Raw genomic sequence first — 16,428 nt, forward strand, 5'->3', positions numbered from 1 at the left:
TATACTGACTGATAATAATTTGCAATATTATTTTTATAATTGTTGCAATACTCGTTTCTAATTATTGCAAAATGTTAAAAACTGCCGTATCATATGATGAGTGTTGTGATATTTTGTATCATGGGATGTCTGGCGATTCCCACCTTCCCGTTTAAGAGGTGGTGTAGTCATCCGTTTTATTATCATAGTTGTAGATATGGATTCTGAGACTAACTGTTGGCAGCTAAACAAATTTGGAGCCTTTTACATCCCTCTCGCTTCCAAAATGTATTCATAGAGAGATGTTCCCGTCACACATTTTAGTTTAAAACAGTCCTTTTACTGTAACTGACTGGAAACTCTTCCACATAGGATAATCTCACTAGATATACATGAGGTAAAATATGACAAATTACTCAAACAATGCTCAATGCTGCTCAAACAATGAGGGAAATTGTTTGTGTGGTGTATTTACGAGACCGTAATAAAACCAGTTTTACAAATACTGAATTTAAAGCAGTGCTCTTTTAAACGTAACACAGTGTAATTGTCTGCTGGGCAGTTCTGGACCCTCTGACATCCGATCAACTTCTCTGATAGGCAGCACAATGAGGCCTTCAGAAGCAAAATGGTGGCTGATGTTACCCAGAATGCTTTGGACCAGCGACAGGACGAGACTTGAGATCGTTTACTTCAGCTAAAATTACAAACTGGCATCAGATAAATTTAGAGTGGGAACGCTAACACACGTGACGCGATGGTGTAGCTGTCTTCTGTAAATACATATGTAACATAACTCCGACTCCACTCTCTCCAACTTTAGACAACTACACCAGCACTGGGTCAAACATTACGTAAGGCGAATCTCAGACACACATGACCCATAAATGCACAGTCAACACCAAAGTGGCATCAGGATCTTTTAAGGTCACAGGCAGCATGTATGGACTGTTTTTTTTTCTCTTTACTCTATTTGAACACTCTAAACACTAACATATCTCTCTTTTTTAACCTAATGTACACATACTCACACTCTAATAAATACATTGAAGCATCTTGCCAATAATACTGTGATGTAGAGGATCCAGGAATCAAACCACCAACCTTCTGATTAGTGTACAACCCGCTCTACCATCTCAGCGCCGCCTACATAAGGCTGCAACTATTACAAAACTGAGAAGTAATTAAGCGACAGAGTCCAAAGCCACCTCAACAGCTTCTTTTGTTTAGTTTATTGTAATGTGAAACACAAAAAGAAGCAGATACCGGGGAACCAACCCATGTTTGCATAAAATACTAATCAATCAAAAATTATTTCCTTTCGAGCAACTAATTGATTAATCGACTTAATCACTTGTCCCACACCACTGAGACTCTAATGCTTGAGGGGAGGGGTGGGGGGAAGGGGCCACAGCAGGCTATAATTGTGGCAGGGATTCAGACAATCAGCGGATAATTGTTAATTATGAGTCGCCTGTGAAACAGAAACGCCTCCGCGACGGTCCTAATAAAAGTGCCACGTTCGTCAAGTTACATATCATTACCCCGATAATTACTTCGATGCTGCGCGCTGAGCGGGGCTCGGGAGGTCTAGCCTGTGTGAAGGACATCCCTCTGCCGGTGAACGCAGGGAGTGGTCTAACTGGACTACAACTCCGTGTTTGGCTGCTGTTTTTCAGCACCGCTTCCTAAACGGGGCACAAGCGGCCAAAAACAATGACGCGTCACTGCGAGCAACCGGTGACAAAAACAACGGCCCCGGAGTCAGCCCTCCACTCCAATCAAACAAGCCGAAACGCGAACGCTGTTCTTGTTACTCCTGACCCCGAAAAGGAGCCACAAACAATAGAGATGTTGTCCATATTATCATAAAACCAACAGTGAGTATTTATACAGTCAAACGCGTACACGCGCAACGCACAGCCCAATTATTCTCCTCCATTCACTTACACCACATTCATATTTTTGTTCCCTCCAGCTCGCCTGAGCTCAATTATTCACTCCTTCACCTACCTACACCACCAACGCCACCCGTGCACTTGTGCTATATGAGTATAAATACTATTTCATATGGACCCTCCTACACACACACACACACACACACACTCATCCATTCATAACTCATCCTTTCATCTTTTCCGTCCCTCTTAAGCTCCATGTGTACCACATGAAAGGGGGGGAAAAACACACACACACACACACACATTCATTCACTCTACGCCCCCTCCCCTCTCTGATCGTTTTCACCCATTCAATCCCTCCTCACTCACTAACCCACTAACTCACCCAGACTGTGGTTAACAGAGAAACACACACGCCAGAAGCCCCCCAAAACAAAACCCACTCAGTCCTTAAACTCACTATAAACACACAGGTGGATAAACAAGGGAGAGAAATAATTTATATGTCATTCATATATATTTATATAGAAACAGGCACGCGAGATATTATTGCAATCTAGCTAAATGTAATTTTATAATAGTGGGTACTTTAGTGGGTACTCCAAAATGGGCAGAATCCTGTAGTAGCCTACAGTGGAGGACCTCCTCTGTGAAAAGCTGCCTAGTTGTCGGCGTGGTTTTTGTGTGTGTATGTGTGCAAGATTTAGTGTGATGCGCAGGAGGACAGAAACTGGTATCCATCCAAAAATTAGTCCCCAATAACTTGGATAAGCACGTCACAAAAGTCGAGTGAGAGCACTACTCCTGTGGCTGTGAGTTTCATATAGGAATCAAAATGGCGTTGCAGGGAGGGACAGTAAACCTGATATTAAAATGAGAAATAATGTAGCAGAATTGTTGCAAAGTTCATTATCTGGGATCTATTTTTTGCTGCTTTGCATCGGCACCCCAGACCCTCACTATCATGAGCAAAACCACACGTCCAACCTGTTATTGACTGTGGTCTGATGCGCCAGTTCCTGAACAAAAGAAAGCCATCACTGCGCCCTATACTGAAGGACTTTGGTTTCGGCTGCGGTCCCCCGTGTGCAGCTGGACTCACACCTGGTCATACAGCGACCACTCATCCGTGACCCCTGTCAGAAACGGTGTGATCAATTTTAAGACCCGCTATCAGAATCCCTAATCTTTGAAGGTGTTGGCAACTTTCCTGACAATGAAGCTCGAGTGGAGACTGCCATAGTGACAGTTATAACCAATTCTGCCTCAATATGAGCAAACACGGGGAACCCACGAAGCGTGTCACGATCCGAATAAACCCACATTACCGTCCCGAGTGTCACCTGCAACTTGGATACCGTGACATTTAATTTATACGTGGTTTAACAGTAAATAATCTCGACCACGTCACTCAAAGTCAATGGCCGGACTGTGTTAGTTGTGAAAATGTATCCATGTATTAAAAGGAAAAACGGACTCCTGCATTGCACGAACAGCGTGCATCAGCACGAGCATAGATGCAGTTTCGATGTGCGTTGGGTGATTTTGTCCCAGGTTCCGCGTGTTTGGGTCAATTTAATGCGAATTGTGCAAAATTGTTCACGGCACGCGTTACTTCCAGCGGGTTTTCCTGGAATAAAAGTTGTTGGCCGGCGCGGATGGAGGACAACGAGTGTGCCGGCGTGAAGCCCAATGTCTCTGCTATCAGCCCGTGATGTTCCGCTCGGTAGTATTCATCGGGAGTTTTTATATTTGTCAGGAGTTGGAGGATGAAGAAACACAAACGGGACGGCGCCAGTTCCATGGAGTCCGCTAGATCAGCTGCTGGCAGTTGGTGTTCTCAATCACGTCCGCAGATAGGCTTCATAGGCTCACTAACGCGCCTGTGGAATAAGACACTTAAACTGATCCCGGGTATTAAAGCGTGACTTTGTGTGGATGAGATTTTTTATTATTTATAAGCAGAAATAAAGTAGCGCATTGTCCGATAACCTGGACTTAGAGGAAAAGCTTCATTTCTGACTGCGCGTTTATTTCGCTCTTCTCGACGTTCCTGTGCACAGAGCAGGGTGACACTTACACCTTCCAGGACTTGCTGGTTAACTTACTCAAAACAAAGAAGAACAAAAAAGTCATCATGACGGAGACATCCACGGCTCCAGCCAAAGCCAAGAAGGCATCCAAGCCCAAGAAGCTCGCTTCTCATCCCAAGTACTCGGACATGATTAAAGCGGCTATTGTTCACGACGCGAGCCGGAGCGGAGCGTCCCGTCAGTCCATCCAGAAGTACGTGAGGAAAAACTACAAGGTGGGCGACAACGCCGATGTCCAGATTAAAATGGCCTTGAAGAGACTGGTGGCGGCTGGGACGCTGCGACACACCAAGGGAATCGGCGCGTCCGGATCCTTCAGGCTCACCAAACCGGAGGACTCCAAAAAGTCCACCAAGGCGGTAGCGGTGACGGCCGCCAAGCCAAAGAAAGCGGCTAAGCCCGCCAAACCCAAGAAGGTGGCCAAGCCCAAGAAGGTGGCCAAGACACCGGAGAAACCCAAGAAAGCAGCTGCGAAGAAAGTGAAGAAGGTCGCGAAGAAGGCGACGCCAGTAAAAGCCAAAAAGGCACCGGCGAAGAAACCCAAGGCAGCCAAGCCCAAAGCAAAACCAGCAAAGAAAGCAGCCAAGCCCAAGGCAAAGACACCCAAAAAGGCAGCCAAGACATCAAAAAAGAAGTGAATGGACAATAGCGGAGGCAAAATCACTGTAAATACTTAAGGAAATGTTTTCGTATATGTATTATTTTTGTAAGGTGTCATGCAAACTTATACTGTTTTTACCAGTAGTTTTCTCTCCATTTGCACTATAGCCTAAAAAAGCTGTAGAAATAATTGTGAGCATTGTTTTTTTGTTTTTTTAATTATTGCGTTAATAATAATATTAATAATACTGTTAATTCCCGTCTGATCCTCGGTTACTTATGGGCTAGAGTGAGATCTTGCTGATAAGGAAAACTTGTATATACAGTGGAAGTCATGAATAGTTGTTGTTAGTGCACGAGGTCATGCTGAAAATACAAATGTTTCAATGTTGAGCATTGTTGAGCCTTCACAATGTACAGACCATGGGAGGCGAGCGTCAGCAAGAATTTCCTAAAGCCTCTATAGTGGTCATTCAGACTCCATCCTGTATATATTTTTTTCCATGTTCAGACGACTCATGATGTACAAGCACCACTCTGTATTCAGTCACTTTTAAAGACTGCTTACACTGCGACCCAATAAACCTTTGTCATCTTCTAAAAAACAAAAAAGTGTTTTCAACTTATTGCGCGCATGTGCGTAATTCGCTTCGTGAAGCGGATGGATAAAATACTGTGCACAGCAAAACTCTAAAGGCTTATATGTCATTTATTTGGCTGCAAGGACAAAGAACACAGTGTTCTCAATTTTGGATGTGTGGATATTTGGGATGACATATAAACCCTCTTTTCCATAGTATTAGTTATGCGCTGGGATTTAACAAAGCCCACCTACGGAAGCCTTAATGACATATTTTAATCGCATAAGAGCTGATTAAATATAGTGAAACTTGAGATGACTTCAAGTTATAACGTGGCAATTTACACTATGAAGCAATACTTCAACTTATCAAGTGCAACCTGCTCTCCGTGGGTGCAGACAATAGGTTTGATTTATAATCCGAGTGACATAAAGCACGAAGCCTGCACACAACAGAGCGGGAAATGTGCACAGGAATAAAGCACTTTAATACAATGAAAATGCAGTTGTATACAATGGCAGGGGCATTAAATAACTGGGGGTTAACGCTTTTTAGTGAAACCCACAATTCAAACGCTCCTACATAGAGGACATACAGGTTAACCTGTAACAATCATTCGCACATCAAACTCAACATCTATCATGTAGAGGGGCTGCAGATCCCCGAGGAGGTGCCTTTGCAGACACACCCATCGTTTGCCGTCCTCCTCCTTACCTGAGGAGCAACTCTGCCATCTTGTGGCGTCCTGAAGGAACAAACGGGCTCCTCTTCACTGCAGTCGGCACAAAGGCGGCAGCAGACTGGATTCCCAACTGATGATGAGAGTCAGGAATCAGGATTACATGTAAATAACTCCCCTCTTGTTATCTTTATATAGGGATGTAAGATTGCTGCACTAACCTTGTTTAAAAGCTCCCTGCTGAGCAATCAATGTGCAGCGGGCAGACCAACCAAAGCATGCCACTGTTGAAACCGCATCAATGAGGAGTAATCTAATTTTCAGTATTTTAACTCTTTACGCATATAAATAAATAAATAAATAAATAAGGTTTTGTGATTAAGTTTACAGAGAATCCATTCCTCCTGTGACTCATATACACTCGGATGCCAGATATTAAAAACATCTGCTCTCGCTTGAGCGCTAAAAACAAAAAACTTCAGTAACGACAGAAACTTGGTCCAAAGATAAAAGTGCCAACTATTAAACATCAATAATAATTACAGTTTCACAACATCTCTTTCAACAGTCATGACGTCTCCACCCAGTCTGGTCTGGTCTTTTATTAAGCAACTAAAATCAGTAAGAAAACTGTTTTAAAAGTCAAAGAAACGTCCGGGGAAAACAGTGGGTTCAGAGCTAAATCAGTCAACAAAACAGGTATAATAATCAAAGAGTCATAGTGGGAAAACAATACAATGGTGGACTCTGTGACACAGGAAAATCATTGGAAGGGTGTTAGGGGGGAGAAAAAAAAAAAAAAAAAAGCACAAATCAAACAGTTAAAATCGATTAAAATTAATTTAACTTCAAAGTGAAATTGACAAACCTAGCAGAAGCAAAGATAAATGACCACATTTTTCATTAAAAATGTAAAATTTTGTAGGTGTGCCTGGTCTCCTTTTAGAGCAGAAAATATTTCCTACATTCCGGCAAATGCAAAACCACCATCTTCCACATGAAAGGAAAGTTTCTTTCTGCACAAAGAGAAATCTCTCCCTGCCACAGCATTCCCCATTAACACTTTGCTACTAAAAAAGAAAAGAAAAACAATACTTCATCAGTCCAAACAGCATGCCTAAGAGGAAAGTAGCATGCTACAACTACCCACTGCCACTGGATTAATTTGGCAAATCGTATACGATTAATTTGTATCTCCGGTATCTCAGTCAGAAGAAACAGCGATTCTCATGTGTGGGTTTCAGCAGCAGCCAATCAGCAAGTAGTCTTTGCCAAAATGCTTCACATGCTGCCCTTTGGTTCGTGTTTCAATTTGGCATATTTTGCTTTATGCACGTATATAAAAATCTCTCATCATTAGCACTATATTGACACTGAGGGGGAAAGCAGTGGGCTTGACACTGCTTTCTTCCTGCATTTCCTCCCCTCTGATAAAGCACCTTTTTGGATATTAACAGTAGCAGTTCTTGGAGTGTCAAGCACAGAAAGGCTACCCACTACTTAGCCTGGACGAACAATGTAAGGCGGAAAAAGCTGGGCCCGGCAGCATGGGGAATAATACGATCATCAGCTTGCTGCTGGTGTGATGTGATCAACTGACTTCAAAGTGGAGAAGAGATCAGATGATGGAAATGGCAGAGATATGGAAAGTGTCCTGGAAGCCTTCAGGGTATTAAAAAAAAAAGTAAGATGACATGGACTTTGTCTAGTTCAAGCTGTGGCGGTTCTGCATCTGGTCACAGAGGTTTGGTCTTGATGGATGGAGCATCAGGCTGGGGGGGGAAAGCCTTTCCAGCTTGTCAGTTATTTCAGTCTGGCAACAGCTCTGTAGATAGCAAAACCCAGAACTGCAACCACAGCCGAGCCCAAAGCCACTCTCAGCCAGAATGTTGTGTTGCTCATGTCTGAACCATTCAGGTGCCTGGAGATTGAAAGGGAAAAAGAGCAATCACAGAGGGTCAGCAATAAAAAAAAAAAAACCATGAACAAGCATTAATATTACAAACATCTAGCTTACTTTACACCTTCACCTAGCACCTTTTATTCATTCAGCTTTATAGTTTCTACAGTTTTAATGAAACTTTCTCCTGAATACACCCCTAGAAACTCTGTATATCAAAATGATTTTTAATGATAATAAAATGTGGTAGATATAACTCTACACTTTATTTAGTATGTGCAGAGCCATAAATATGCAATTAACCCCTGCCTCGGCTTTCTGCTGCCTGCCTGCCATCATCTCCCTCTGCACGTGCAAACCAAAGTGACTGTCAGAATCTGTGTGTATGATGTTTATGAAACTGTCATTGGTACTATACAGTTACAGGTAACAGTGTTATCTAATGTCTGACAGCACTTAGGATATTTTTAATCTGTGCGCAGTTTACCTAAAACAATATACGGTTCCTATAGGTGGATATATATAATATATAGAGACATTTACCTCACATATACTTCTCTATTAATAAATCTAACATGGGCTCAACCTGGGATGTTCTCCCTGTACCAAAGAACCTAAATGGTGACTGAAAACAGGAGGTGGTGACTGAGTGCAGCAGGCTGTCTAACTGAAACATACGGGTACATGGCTGCCCAGGCAAGTCTTGTGTAGATGTTCTTGCTGGTGGAGTCAAGGGACAGCGTGGAGAAGGGCATCGGTGGAGGCAGTCTGTGCTTATAACAGAACTCTGCTGGGGTCATCCCGTGGAACTGCTTCACTTCAGGAAGGTCCACCTTGCAGGCGACCAGCACGCATGGGATGTTGCTTTCCATGTAATGTTGCTAAATTAAAAAAAATTAACAAGTTCAAACAGTGAAAAGCTGAGTTGAGAGAGGAGCAAATTTATATAAAAGGGTGTCCTAATGTAATTCAGATAACACATAACTATGGGGTTGTCAACTAATTACAGCCAGTGGGTCCAAATACAAGCAAATTAAATCACAGTTTATGTTTATGTGTTGCTTAGTAACTGCAGAGTAATTGTAACTGAATCTTTCTTTAGTCAAACAAATATTAAAAAACTAATAATGATGCTGGAAGGATGTCTGTCTCAAGTCTATTTAATATGTTGGACCGTCTAACCTCTGCAATCTTCAGCTCTCCAAACTTATCTTTCTGTAATTACATATACGAACGGTAAAGACTGGGAGAGGCTGCAAAGTGAGCTGTGCTGGATTATCAGATAGGGTAACTGTGGGCAAACAGCAGCAAAACACACAGTAAAAGTAGAACTGATCTCAAAATTAAAAAAATAAATAGAAATTGACACTTTGTCCTTCAAATGGTCCTGCAACTGACCTTGTATATGCTGGCACAATAGTTGAAGGAATGGGGGTCACTGATGTCGTACATGAGACAAGCAACATCACAGGAGGCGTCTGACTTCTTCAAGAACTCTGTCTCCACGTCTACCTCGTTAAGCTGCAGAGAAGAGAAGGTTGCTCAGGTTATAGTCAGGGTCAGATAGAGAGAGACGGTGATTTAAAAAAAATCCCCATGGGAGCTACTTACGATAAGGTACTTTTCCTGGTTACTGACTTGTACAGTATTTATGACATAAGGGCAGAAGGCACTGCTGGAATCGCCTTTATTCTATTAAAGCAAAAAAAGACACTTTAGCATGATCAGAGTTAATAGTAAAGAGTGGTATTTGTCTATCACTACCTAAGAATGCAACATATGACATTCAGCTCCGGACTAGGTGATGGGGACATACCACAGTGTGGCGATCCAAAAAGGCCTGGAGGAAGGCCGACTTGCCTGTCCCTCTTGGTCCAATCACTTTGCAGAGAAATACTGATCTCTGGGTCTGTCGCTTTTCTAGGTCCACCTTTTTCTCTCGTGTCACTTCACATATGAACATTTAAACAAACAAACAAACAAATAAATCACAAAACGGGCAAAAACACTGATATGCTATTTTTTTCCTATGAAGCTGGTTAGACTTCAACTAGCTTAGCTGTAAGAGCACCACCGATGCTCATCAAAAGAAAAACGTTAAACATTTCAGATGTTAAAATTCTGGAAAAAAACATAAAACACCAAAACATAAGATGCCAAAAGATCAGCCTGTAAAAACAGTGTAGAAATTACCCAAAGATAAACTGGTCAACACATGTATTTGCTACTGCCCCATCTAATAAGCCACTTTAGTTATCTTAAAATGTTTTGCCGTATTTCACATTTGACATGAAAGTTGCTGGTGAACATAAACCTTGAGTAAAGTGACCTCTAGTGGTTGTCAATACCCGTACACATAAACACTGCATTAGTTTTAAATGAAGTGTAAAGTTTAAAGTTTGTGCTCAAAGCAACCAATAGAAATAGAGCTAAGAATTTAAACTTTAAAATAAATCTATCAGAAAAGATAAAAAGAAGAGCAAAACACTGGCTTCTACTCACTGATGTTACTTAAGTGCAATCTTTAGCCTGAATGTAGTTCTCAATGACACTAAAATGAGGAGGTTTTATCCTGCGCACAGTACAAAAACCCCTGATGACAGGCAGTTATTAAGCAGACTTTCCCTGAATGATTCTGCTAACATGGCTAAAACCAAAGTACACAAAGAGGTTAATTTATTTATTTAAAAGAAAATCAAAGTAAGATCAGGTTTTCTTGCACAAAAAAGGCTGACTCACCAATGGACATCAAACTACCTAAAAGAAAACTAAAACCAGCACGCACATGCACAAAAAGTCTCTTTGAAAAAATGAAAGACTTTTGATGTTTTCCTGACAAATGTGTAACATTACATCACACATCCTTACAAAACTGTTCTCAAACTGCCCACAATGTGTCTGCAGATATCTTTAAGTCACATCCTGTCATATACTGTCAATCACAAAATACAAACTTCATCACTCATTGAGTTAATACCCAGTTACTTTGCCATGCAGAGAGTGCACTGTGCTTCAACGCATGCATCCATAAATGTATTGAAACACATGCAATTTATAAACTTCCATTTCAAGGGGAACTATTAGATCAGATCACCGTGCACAAGCTAAACTTATTCAACAGCATTAAGACTAATCTTCCAATATAGAGCTTAACATATGAGAATTACATTTAAGAAGTACTGATATCTCCTATGTGTCACAGTAATAATGCCTTTTATTCACCATCCATGTTAAACACACACACAAACACACACACACACACACACACACACCTGTGACTCCAGCAGTCTGTGAGTCCTGTTCAGTGAGAATAGGGTAGCCTAGATATCCTAGGTGCTCCAGGCAACGGTGGATGTCAAGGTATGCAGAAAGCCTGTGAAGGTCATACGTGTGCAGACAATAAACTCCTGGACGTGCATTAAAGTGTAAACCCAGAGCTTACTTAACACATAATGTCAATAATTTACAAAGAAACTTACGTCCACTGACAGAGGTAGCCGTGATTTGAGATGTAGCCCTTATTTGTGGTTGGGACAGTCATGTAGACTTCAGGACCCCATGGCATGTAAGGACATACGCAAAACAGGTTTCTAAGCTCTTTCGGTGACAAGGCGGAGTCCTTATCCTAAGAGGGAAAGCAATGCACTTCTTCAAAACCAGAATGTCAGTAATGTAACTGCTCATCTGGCTCACAATCCATCGCAGTTCACTGTTTATTATGACAAATGTTGTGAGACCCTATAGATGATCACTGTGTGTAACTTTGATTAAATTCTTATCAATACCGTAGGAGTAGTGAATCCTGTGAATTGTGGATGAATGGATGGATAGACTCAACATGGTATGAGCTACCATTTAACAGGGAGATCATGTTTACACTAATTTTACTGTGCAGCATGACACGAGACCCTTTCAAACACTCACTGCATTCTATTAATCGATCTGGCTTTATGTGTTAGCGGCACCCTGTTTATTTTTCATAACAAAGCTGAGACAGCAGTCATTAAAAAAAATCTATGTACCTCCTTTAACACAGAACTGAATTCATACTGTCACATTAACAGCACACATAAAATTACAAGCAGAGAGAACAAGAGCCAGTTTGTGCACTTTTTGTTGTCAGAGGCATATAAACATTCAGTTTACTAAACCTAAGTGTGTACGGACACTTTCCTTGACTACATACATCAAATCTTGTGCATAATAGACAAAATTGCACAAGTACTGAGGTACCTTCCAGCATCAAGGTCAAGGAAACTTTTTAAATAGAGCTCATGACTCAAACAACTGAACTTGCTACTTACTTCATCGTACTTGTCAAACAACTGCTGGATGAACTGGTAACCCTGATGATTGAGCTCTGTGGTGCAGCCAACAGGAACTCTGAGTCTGACAACAGAAGAACATTTAGATATTTCAATATTTCTCTGACTAATGCAGAAAAACCAAACAAAGTCAAAACCACCTGGATGAACAGGATGACAGATTACTGTAACTGTACAGGAGCAATGACGTTTTCAGTGTAATTATATGCCCCACTGGTTTACTGTGGCCTTCAGCAATGTTATGTTTTTGGACTGAGACAGGATGCAGGCACTACACATACTCAGGGTAAAGGTAATCATCAGTCAGCTCAAGGTTGTCATCGTAGCCAAACTTTCTGAGGATAGTCCACGTGGTTTCATGTCGACCCCTCTGAATAAATAATGTATTAAGGAACAAGAAACCTGAAAAAAGAAGAAGAAAAAGAAACGTGACACCATTAGTTGAATATGGCCCTCAAACAACCTGGTTTAAGGTTACACGCTGACATTCATAACTTTGTATTTAATTATTTTTTTAACCATTTAGGGTCAGGCCATTGTCCTGGACTCCATCGCTGGTGTTCTTCCAAACTACAGTCTTTACATCTTCTAAGGCTTGTGGTGCCAGAGGATTCCCAAAACAGGATTTCTACATGAAGACATGTGTTTTTAGTAAACAAATCAGATGTTTGTCTGAAGTAAAAGCTGAGAAAACATTTGATTTGTTTAAAATGAGCACCTGAAAGCTGTTGAGTTCAGCATCACTGAGGATGCGATCGTTGTCCTGGTCGGAAATGTAGAATATTCGGGTGAGGGCTCGGACACACGACGGTTTTAGCTAGAGATAAACATTAGATATAAAATTAATTAATTTGAATGTATGCTTGTATACAAGTGAAGTGTTTCAGACAGGAAGAACCACACCTGGCATGCAGCTCCAAAATAAATAAATAAATAAATAAAAAATAATGGCTGACCTGTTTGTCCTCAGGGTCATAAAGAGGAGCAGTGGGGTGTAGCACTGCCTTCTGTGCATAATAGAACAGCTCTGAAATGTTTTTTAGGTTCTTTGCAGAGCACTTGGAAAAAAGAGACAAAGTGCAAAGAATGGTTCAGATATCATTGTCACAGAAATCCCAAAGGCAGATAAGGTGTTCATGTGTAAATATTTTTATGAATCCAGGCGAGTCCAGGTAAAATAAGCAGGTGTGTACAGACAGGAGAGATTAGATGTGTGTGTGTGAGTTAAGTTTCACCTCAACACATGTCTCAATCTCAGAGAACTGGTTCATGATGGGTAGAATGGTTTCCATGGAACTCCCACAGCGCAGATCAGATTTGTTTCCCACGAGGATGATGGGAACCCTGATGTAGCAAACGGAGACAGAAGAACTTTCAGCACAACACCATCAGGACTTATTAAACACATACATCACAACCTAAGCTCCTGGTCACTTGTGGGATTCAAATACTAATACTCGTTCCACATTTTGAGAATTTCACTGATGCGCTAAGGTCCACTTTATAAAATGTGACAAGAAGCTCTAGTTCCCAGATTACAATGTTTGCCAACATCATATGCAAACAAACACTGTAAAAGAGTGCAAAGTTCAACAGATTAGAGGACACCTAGCCGCACACACACACACACACACACACACACACACACACACACACACACACACACACACACACACACACACACACACACACACACACACACACAGACTCTAATACATACTTGTTTCCCTTCTCTGCATCTCCGTTGACTAAAGGTATCCATTTGGTTTTAATCTGAAAAAAGAAAAGGCGGCATGTAACACATGTGCGTGGGATCACTGTACAGTATGACACAATATAAGACAAACAGTAGTTTACTACCTTGTCTATTGTGTCCTCATTGGTGACATCATACACTACACACACCACATTAGCCTGTAAGGGGTGTAAAAAGAAAGTTGGATCTTAATCCTAAAAACTGAGAGCAGACTCAGTTTAAACGGTTTAAATGATTGCTACTTTACACTCATTTCAAAGACAAACAAAACAAAAACTAGAACAATAAAAGAACTTTAAGTACTGATTACATTTCGCAAGAGTGCATATATGTAACTGGAGTCAGAGAAAGGAAAAGGATCAGTCTGAAGTTTTATGGCCCCAGCTTTCATATTTTTATTTACAAGTATGCAAAGGTGCACTCCAGCTGGAAATAATAACATTTATTATGTTCTCTTGCTGCTTGCTGCATTTACCTTGATGATCTCATCTCTAAGGACCTCGTCACTCTGCTCTTTTTCTGTTAAAGTTGAAGATAAACATTAATCTCAAACTCATGCCATTCAGACACATGTGCACAATTTGCAACTTCGACAAACTGCACACACAGTGTACAACAAGAACAAATCAATGGTGTAATAATGATGTGCTACCTGAATAGTCCACTATGTGTGTGGGAACCTTCTCTGGAGTCACATCAGCAGGGATGGTTATCTCTTCAGCTCTGGGGGGAACCTGTTAGAAATTAAACATCATTAACTGAATTAATAATCACAAACTACTGTTGGATGCAGTCATAATAAGACTCTGGTCATAAAAAGACAGATATGGTCAGCAACAATAAGTAGGCTGTGGTGTTTAACCCATGCTCAATTTGTGTCAAGCAGTACGTCAGTAAAATATCCCCCACATCATTACACCACTGCTAACCTGAGCTGTTGATACAGGGCAGGCTGGTTACATGCTTTCATGTTGCTTACACAAAAATGCGACTGCCATCCAAATGTCACAGCAGAAGTCGTCACTCAAAAAATTGCGATTATCCAATTGTTGTTAGTCTGTGCTAACTATAACTTCATTTTGACAGCTGACAGGATGGTATCTACTTTAGTGTTGTACATAATGTGCTTTTAGCTTTAATTTTCTGCATACTCCAATAACCTCTTTTTACTATCAAGGTAACTGTTGCTTTTCTATCAGCTTGAACCCATCTAGCTATTCTGAACTCTTGCATGAACAGGATGCCTAACCTGAGAACTGCTGCTCAGTGGATATTTTTTGGTTTTCAGACCAACTCCCAGAGATGCTTGCATGGGAAGATCAGATCAGTGGTTTCTGAAGTACTCAGACCAGCCTGTCTGGCACCAACCATAATGCCACGTTCAAAGTCACTTTAATCACGTCTTTTGGCAATTGTGATGCTCGGTTTGAACTTCAGCTTGTCATCTAGAACATGTCTACGTGCCTAACTGCACTGAGTTGCTGCCATTTGATTGGCTGCTTAGATATTTGTGTTAGTAGGCAGTTCAAAAGGTGCACCCAAAAAAGTGAAGGAGTGTACATAGCAAGAAAAGGCAAATGTTTAGATGCTTAGAAAGGCACAGCAGTGGTGAGCTGTGCTTACAGTTACCTGTTCAGGAAACTCCTCTCCAACCAGAGACATGATGAGAGATGTCTTCCCCACTTTGGCTGTCAGAGAAGAAAATGAGAGGATGAAAGGCGCTAATCTAGCTCGTATTTTGATAGCACCTAGTTATAAAGTAGTTATTATGCGGAGTGACCGCTTCATAGCCCACTTAATTGAAACGTGTTCACTCAGAAGAAAGCATGATTATATAAAAGACATACTATTGTTTGGCAGCTAACTGTTACTCTGTTTACCTTTAGTTAGTTTATATGGCTCCTTGATGACTGTATCGACCGTTAGAGAGTACTGATGTGTTAGCTTACCTAACTCAAAGCAAACTTTCCAAACTAACAATAAACGATCAATGAAATATACTTATGTTTTGCACAGTATGGCTTAAAACTGTTCAGTCAATAAGATAAAAATACATAAAATGATAACGTTATTGCGATTACTCCGCGCTAGAATCCAGCAGCGCATTATTAACTGTAACTTTCCAGTCAAATATTTTAAGCTAGCGAAATATAAACGACAGACAGGAGTATATTGTACCAGCATAAAACATATATTTTTATATGAGTAACTTCTTTCCTTTTAAAGACACTTATCGCCTCTTGGCATCAGCAGTAACCCAGAACATATTCAACTAGAAGTCAAAAAGTTAGTTAGCTACGGCAGCTAATGGCTGCTAGTTGCTTAGCTTGTGCTCGGCTGTCAGTGTGAATGACTTACGTTCCCCCAGTAAAAGTATCCTGACGTCTTGCTTCATGTTTCCTCTCTCTCTGGAGAACAGTCAGACACGTCGCGGCACTAAAGTGACATCCACCATTCATTTGAATGTCAAATTTCTAGCTTAAAACAAACGTGTGCCACTCCACAGCGATATGCAGCCAAGGTGAAATCATATCTTTCCGGTTCACAGAGGAGACTGTGAAACCACGCCCTCTGCTGGGCACAGGCCAGGCGTTACTCACTGCACTGTCGTCTT

General features: G+C 41.1%; 2 protein-coding genes across 2 annotated transcripts; one reads left to right on the forward strand and one right to left on the reverse strand.

Moving 5' to 3' along the window:
* Positions 1 to 3,761: 3,761 nt before the first annotated feature.
* Positions 3,762 to 5,185, forward strand: h1-0 (H1.0 linker histone). The gene has a single exon (XM_085416132.1). It carries the CDS (start codon positions 4,018 to 4,020, stop codon positions 4,609 to 4,611), a length of 594 nt encoding a protein of 197 aa, XP_085272258.1. The 5' UTR covers positions 3,762 to 4,017; the 3' UTR covers positions 4,612 to 5,185.
* Positions 5,186 to 6,404: 1,219 nt separating this feature from the next.
* rhot2 (ras homolog family member T2) lies at positions 6,405 to 16,355 on the reverse strand. Its single transcript, XM_085416131.1, has 19 exons — positions 16,173 to 16,355; positions 15,444 to 15,502; positions 14,467 to 14,548; positions 14,290 to 14,333; positions 13,919 to 13,972; positions 13,779 to 13,831; positions 13,294 to 13,402; positions 13,015 to 13,116; positions 12,777 to 12,875; positions 12,578 to 12,686; positions 12,340 to 12,460; positions 12,038 to 12,122; positions 11,213 to 11,358; positions 11,006 to 11,106; positions 9,550 to 9,680; positions 9,345 to 9,425; positions 9,132 to 9,254; positions 8,412 to 8,614; positions 6,405 to 7,754 (listed from the first exon to the last, which is right to left on the reverse strand). The coding sequence occupies exons 1-19, from the start codon at positions 16,207 to 16,209 to the stop codon at positions 7,637 to 7,639; spliced, it is 1,857 nt and encodes a 618-aa protein (XP_085272257.1). The 5' UTR covers positions 16,210 to 16,355; the 3' UTR covers positions 6,405 to 7,636.
* Positions 16,356 to 16,428: the final 73 nt, after the last annotated feature.

The sequence above is a fragment of the Rhamphochromis longiceps genome, linkage group LG8 (assembly GCF_057381845.1).
Source record: "Rhamphochromis longiceps isolate RC_006_pf linkage group LG8, R_longiceps_female_GT1.1, whole genome shotgun sequence".
Taxonomy (NCBI): Eukaryota; Metazoa; Chordata; class Actinopteri; order Cichliformes; family Cichlidae; genus Rhamphochromis; species Rhamphochromis longiceps.

Bases quoted from the DNA above. Each gene is read 5' to 3' on its own strand.
- h1-0 (XM_085416132.1), top strand. From the start codon at position 4,018: ATGACGGAGACATCCACGGCTCCAGCCAAAGCCAAGAAGGCATCCAAG.
- rhot2 (XM_085416131.1), bottom strand. From the start codon at position 16,209: ATGAAGCAAGACGTCAGGATACTTTTACTGGGGGAAC. The intron at 12,687-12,776 runs GTGCTCATTTTA...GTCTTCATGTAG, and splicing joins CTGAACTCAACAGCTTTCAG to AAATCCTGTTTTGGGAATCC. The intron at 9,255-9,344 runs GTAAGTAGCTCC...TCTTCTCTGCAG, and splicing joins ACCAGGAAAAGTACCTTATC to CTTAACGAGGTAGACGTGGA.